This window comes from Neomonachus schauinslandi, chromosome 5 (genome assembly GCF_002201575.2).
Source record: "Neomonachus schauinslandi chromosome 5, ASM220157v2, whole genome shotgun sequence".
NCBI lineage: Eukaryota > Metazoa > Chordata > Mammalia > Carnivora > Phocidae > Neomonachus > Neomonachus schauinslandi.
This window is the reverse complement of record NC_058407.1, coordinates 88,674,791-88,681,504: the sequence shown is the minus strand read 5'-3', so window position 1 is coordinate 88,681,504 and position 6,714 is coordinate 88,674,791. Positions and strand designations below refer to the sequence as shown.

The 6,714-nt window shown below is 38.1% G+C and overlaps 1 protein-coding gene across 1 annotated transcript in view; it reads right to left on the bottom strand.

Annotated features, from left to right (window-relative positions):
* Nucleotides 1-5,555, bottom strand: part of SLC15A5 (solute carrier family 15 member 5) — a 79,603-nt gene extending 74,048 nt beyond the window's left edge. Inside the window, exons 1-2 of the mRNA XM_021690457.1 lie at nt 5,219-5,555; nt 1,119-1,341 (exon numbers count right to left, since the gene is read on the bottom strand). Coding sequence (XP_021546132.1) covers nt 1,119-1,341; nt 5,219-5,555 — 560 coding nt within the window. The remainder of the gene's footprint in view (nt 1-1,118; nt 1,342-5,218) is intronic.
* Between the last annotated feature and the right edge of the window lie 1,159 nt (nt 5,556-6,714).

The following is a 6,714-nucleotide window of genomic DNA, read 5'->3' as shown; positions in this document are numbered from 1 at the left end:
GAAAGAAAGAAAGAAAGAAAGAAAGAAAGAAAGAAAGAAAGAAAGAAGAAAGAAAGAAGAAAGAAGAGAGAAAGAAAGAGGGAGAGTGAAAGAAAAGGAAAGAAAGAAACTGACTGCCTTGGGTAGTTATATATACAGAGATTATTTATGCTACATTTTTTTTAATTTAATGCTTTAAATATGAATTTTCTTTAAACATTTTGTCTGATTCTGTCTGTGCCTTGATTTTTTCCATTGCTAACATTGCTGGAAATACAGAATATTTAGAAAAATGTTGACAACTCATTTCACAGAAAAGAGGGAACAAAAGAATATTTTCAGATCTACTTGACATTCACTGATGAATAATAACAACAAAATACTCTACCTTAAGATCGAATTTTTTTTTGAATTCGTATTTGATAATAAAAATTGGTTCCTTAAAACCACATAAAACTGTGTAAGAACTCACTGAGAGAGAAAAAGATTCACAGAAAGGCAGTTTGATTTTCATGGAATATAAACTCTTTTAGGTGTTAAGGGTGAAGTGAATGCCAAACAGAAGTGCTGGCTGATGTTTCAACAAATTGTAAAATACTTTTTCTGTTCTTTTTTATCTTCTCTGTGCACTGTCCCGTGAATTTATAATCTCTGCCAAATTTGCTTCTTACAGTGTAGACAGAACTAATAACAGCTACCATTTATGATCACCTACTATGTGCCAGGTTCTCTGCCTGCAAGACACACATTATTGCCTCTAATAAAACCCAAGAAGAGGTATTATTGATAGCCCTTCACAAATGATTAAACTGAGACTTACAGAGAAGGTCAGATAGCTCGTGTTAAGTAGAGTCGAGACCTATTTGGCTCCAAAGCCACCTTCTATTCAGTATGACAAGCCAGTGTGTTTCCGGAAGGTGCTGGTAAGCTGCATGGGTCTGTGCCTGACTCATAGGCCCCTCACACTTACTGGCTGAATCCTGTCCCAGGCACTGTCACGTCGTCACTTGACCCAGCCCAGTCAATGACAAACACCGAATTACTACAATCAAAATAGGACCAGAGAGCAAACAATGAGAAATCCCAGAAGGGAGAGGAATGTCATAAGGCTCATTTCACTCCTAGCCAGTACGACTCACCAGTTAAAAAAAGACATTTGTTTCTGGGACCCACGCTCCTGAAGGTTGTAGGCACCCGGCGGACAAATGATGGCTCTCATTCCTCCTGTACCAAGGCAGATGCCCAACAGGGCTGTGTAGAACAGCCTCTTCTGCTCCTCTTTTGGTATATGGTTAATCATATGGTGAGTTCCTATATAGAAATCTTCCAAGGGAAAAGCAACCACGGATAACAAAGCAGTGCCTGTAGAGAGAGAAAAAAGGAGAATAAATATGGCACAGACCAACCCAATCACCAAACCACATTATAAATAAGGTTTTTCCTCTGAAAGGAGCATCATTATGTGATTGTCTTCTTGAAATATTTGTTAGTCACTGCGATTCTGGAGACAGCATGATTTTTCTAAATGTGCAATTTTTCTTCTCTCTGTGTTTTAATTAATCCAGGGGCCTAGTTTTTCCCCCCTTCACCTTGACCTATCTTCTCTCACAGAGTGTATGAGCAAGTCATGTCCACTTTAACAACATTTGGAAACAGATCATATAAGAAACGAGAGATGCCTGTAATCTCACCCCCCAGAGAAAACCACTGTTAGTAAGGGTTATTTGTTCTCAGTCACTAGAGTGATGGAAAACTCAAAGATCTCAGACTTGTCAGGAGCCTGTTAAAGAAAATGTTTTATGGAGAACATTATCATAGCGGTAAGAAGAACGTAGATCTCTTTGCCTTTTGTACTTCTCTTTCTCCTTTTCATGCCCTTTGATTTCTTTCACTTCTTATGCCCCTGAGCAGAGCCATCTTGGCTCACACAGAGGTGAGAAGGTGAGGTGGGTGATTCGGTACCGGGCAGGAGGAGGGGGAGCAGGGAGGACAGGAAGGGACAAGGGATGGGGGTCCAGCCTCTTCTCACTTTCATCTCAGAGGGACCACACTCGAACACTTTCCTTGTTTAATAGAAATTGCGATTCAATTCCATACTTTTGTGCAGCTCTTTAAATTCCGTAAAACATTTATATGTATTATATTGTTTCATCTTGGAAAAACTTGGTGATGTCAGAAGATAGATTTTCTTATGCCAATTTTTCAAAAAAAAAAAACCAAAACCCAGGTTCAGTGAGTTTAAGGGACTTGCCCAATGTTACAGAGTAACCCAGATATAATCTGGGCTTTATTAATTTAACATTCATATTTTTCGTATGATTTTTTATATGGTGGCTGTATGTGGTTAGTTTTCTCAATTGGACTATGTAAGTTCCTTAAAGGCAGAAATTGGGTCTAATGTTTTATCTCCCTTACAGTGGCTTTTATAATCTGAAGAATATATGCACTCAATATGTGGTAACAAATTGATTTACCATGAGAACGGGTCCTTTAAATTACTGAGTTTGAAATGTTTCAATTTAAGTTGGACCAGATATGATGCCAACTACTTCTCTCTGCCACTCAGTTCTCCTTGTCTCTGGAAGTGTGATGTGAGGCCTGGAGAGGCAAAGGGTTATCCAAAGGGAGTGGGCAGAGAGTGGCTTCTTGCAGACAAAGCACTCTTAGTGGTTCCTTTGTGTAAATTAGAAAGGCACCCTACTTCCATCTTTTGCGGAAATGTCATAATATACTGATTTCATTAGATCAAAACTTTGTTTTTATCTGTTGTAAAATTGAAGTAATAAAGATACAAGTCTATGACATGTATGATAGGAAGTCTCCTCTTTGATGTGTGCTGTATTGTGCCCTCCATAATCAGCACACATACTTGGTAGCTCTGTATAAAACACCAGGATGTGTCATATCCTCTGCTGGATGGTTGGGGTCCCCTGGTGTGCTCTCCAGGAGCTAACGAGTCCATCAGAGAAGACAGACGTTCAGGTGGAAATTAGATTATGATGTGGTAAGTGAAATTATAGAGGTATGATTAGAATGTGGTTGAGCAACGTGGGTGTTGAAGGAAGGACAGGATTTTTCAAGTCTTGGCTATGGAGTAGAAAGATAAAGGAAGGTTGGCAATTTCAGGCATAGAAAGAAAGCATAAGTAACAGTAGAGAAGTAGGGGATTAGAGGCAAGCAAAAGTTCAGCATGGTTGAGGTCATATACTGAGACAAAAGTCTGGAAAGGTAAATTTGGGACAGATTGTAAAGGTTCTTATGTACTAAATTGGATTTTGTTTTTTAGATTATACAGCTGATATGTAGATTTATTCTATAGATTTATATAGATATATATAGATTTATTCTTATTTATTCTTAGTCAATGTTGTTAGTAGAAAGGTATATGGATTGGAGTCAAACTGACCTCTAATAGCCCAGTAAGTAGGCCATTGTAATGGTCAAGAAAAAGAAAGCTGCATTTTTGAGCTAAGGGCTAACATTTGAAACAGAAGACATATTTTTGATAGAACCTCTGATACTCAGTGACTGGTTGGAATTTGATGGCAGCCATGAGTGGGGGGGCACAAGGAAATGGCTTTTTGTAAGAAAATGAATGGATATGGAGTTGATTTAGGTCTTTTATTTGTCAAATTCTAAAACTGGGACTCAGGCCTAGTTTGATGGCTTATGCAGGAATTTAGACTGATAGGAATTGCCATGTTAAATAAGAAGTTGCCAAGTGCCATGGGTATGGCCTGTTACCAAGACAAGAAGAGTAAATCATTCAGACACTTGCTTAAATGTCTCCTTATCAGAAAACATTCTCTGATACAGAACAGCAACCATGTCACTGTCTAGTCTGCCCTGACTCCCCCTTACCCACCTATATTTTTCATCGTAACACTCCTGAGCACCTGACATAATATCATCTGCTTGTTTATTTTCTCTTTCCCACACTGGAAAGTCAACTTTGGCAGACAAGAGACTGCTTTCTTTTCTGTTGCATTCCCAGATCTTAGGATAAGGCCAGAGTGGTCACTGAAGAATATTTGTTGAATGTTGAGTGAATATTTGCCATGCAGTAACTTCATTTTTACTTAACAAAGTTGACGCAGTAGAGAGTTATAAGTTTGAATCACACTCTAACTGATGAATGGTGAATGGTAATTTATCACCTGTCTGAAATTGGGGGATATGTTGAATATCCGATATCCATCCCTTCCTCATTTATCTCCTCCCCTGTCCCCCCAAACCTGCATTTCTGCTACATTTCACAATATCAGTGAACCACATACTAGCTTCCTAAGTCCCTCAGCTCAGAAACTTGGAGTTAATTTTTGTTCCTCCATCATATTTGTGCTCTTGTTTAGTTGTCAAGTTTTTATGGTTTTTCACATGTTCTGTCCTGGATTGACACTTCTCCTAGACCGTCCTCCTGAGATGTTCTGGTCTCCCTCTATTTAACCTCTCACTGTGGTTTCCTATCCTGTTTATTGAAAAAAACATTTCTCAGATGTTTTTCATCATATCTTCAGTGACTCCTTGTTGTCCAGAAGAACAATTTGAACTTTTTAGCCCCAAATTCTAGACTGTTCATCAACTTACTTTCTATACTTTATCAAACAATCTTGATATTTCCCCAACATTTCCCAGGATCACTTCACTCCCAAAGTTTTGTAGATATATTTATTTTTCTCTATGTAAAGAAGCTTAGTGTAACGTTTGAATTCACTCATTTATTTAGCATGTAGCCATAGTTCATAACATAGAAATCATGCCTCCATATGCAATCTTACTCTATGACTAATTAAAAACCACCTTTTGATGAAAACATTCTTCAACTATTCTACCTGAACTTCAAAAACCTTTTTAGCACATTTCATCTTAGTTGTGAAGCAAATGAACTTCATGTTTCACATAGAATTTGTCACGAATTTGGGCTTGGGGTAGGAAGGGGGAAAAGCAGGGTGTTTGAAGGAGTACAGAAGACAGGTATGTAAAGAGATAATTATTATAAAATACAATCAGTACAACAATATAGGCATCAAAGCATCCACACATCCACACACACACATATGCACATATGTTTACTAGCGTCCCTCAAATAATACCAAGAACAAAGTAAATTGAAACTACATTCTTACTTCATTTATCACATTTTACACTAAGAGCAAAATTAGGATAAGAGAGAGTAAAACTCGAACAAAAATCTGTTCAGTTAAGTTGCAAAATGATCCAGTCAGAAGAGGACACTCACCTAGAAAATGTAGACATAAGCAAGCATATACCAGTTTGTTTCTTCCTAGACAGGCATCAGCAAGCCATCCCACAAACATAGGGCTAAGTATTGAAGTTCCAATAAAACACAAGTTCAAAATGGCTGCCTGGTAATTGGGATAGCCAAGCTTGACAGTGCAAAAGGGGATCATATTGCAGACGACTTCAAAGAAAGTGAACCGCTCACACATCTCCACCAGAAGCAAGCAGATTCCAACCCAAATTTTTTTCACGGTGTGTGATGAAGCAAAATAACCAGTATGTCTGAGAGTTTTCTCCTTCTCAGGGCTGTGATGTAAGGATACTCTCTCATCCATTGTTTCAAAAGTCTGTAACAGGCATGACTACCCTCCTTGAATGCAACTTATGTCAATGTTTTGAGCTTGGTGATTTTTTTACTCCCACCCTTCTAATGAAAAAATAAGTAAGATCTTTGCTTTGAATTTCACAACTCCATGCTAAAGTTTCATAAGTTCTTTTGCACATTAACGTGGGGGAGCACAGGAGAGGAGACCCAAGTATTTAAATGTTCACGGTAGCCCAGTGTAGCCAAATTTGATTTGTCTAATTATTTAGAGGCTAATTAGGCTCTCCCTCCAAACTTATATTGTATTACATGAACCCTGTTGCATACGTGTGGAAACTCATCTGCCTCACACTGATAAAGGTTTAAATACTGAGGCAAAAGAAGCAGTTTTTCAGGAGAATTTGAGCACTAGATCAAGAAATAATTTGAGTCTAATAATTTCTGATACTTTAATTAAACAAGTCAGAACAGCACCGAGAGATAAAGCGCGAAAGGAAATCTGTTTTGAGGGGGGCAAGATACCTTATCATTATTACATTTCTTGTTATTTTTGGTTGGAATTCTGATAAGAAAGCTAATTAGGTAACAAAAGTGCTAGTACATTTAGGTAACAAGCAGAGTTTGCAAGAAAGTAATTTAAGTGCACTAATGAAAGGAGAAAATATTAAACAAAAACCCTTTTCCTTTAAGTTGACCCCATGCTTGTAGAACAGCCTCTCGGAGGAAATCGGAATCAAAAGGTGCTTTTTGACTCCTTATTATTAGTCAGCAGCAGGGACACAGCAACCATCTTACACATGCTTTGGGGAATATTGGATCTGGTATCACCCTGACCCTCCTCCAGCTGGGTGAATGGATGTTAGCATGCTATTTTGGAAAGCAGGAGGGCACCAATTAAGCTAAAAAAAGCAGCAGCAAAAGAGAACACTTGAACATTTAGGGATTTAGCTGCAAGGACATAGGAAGACAAGCAGATGGAACTATTGGGTTAAAGTCATAATAACTCAACACACAGGGAGTGAGTAAAGGAATGTTAATTTTATGTTGGTGTCAGAAGCAAAAGACCTATAAGGGTTTTTGACTCTGATTCTTATCTTTTGACCTGAGAGATTGGGAGCAAACACTTTGCTTCAGTTCCTTCTAATAGTTTCCTTCCTTTTTCATCTGCT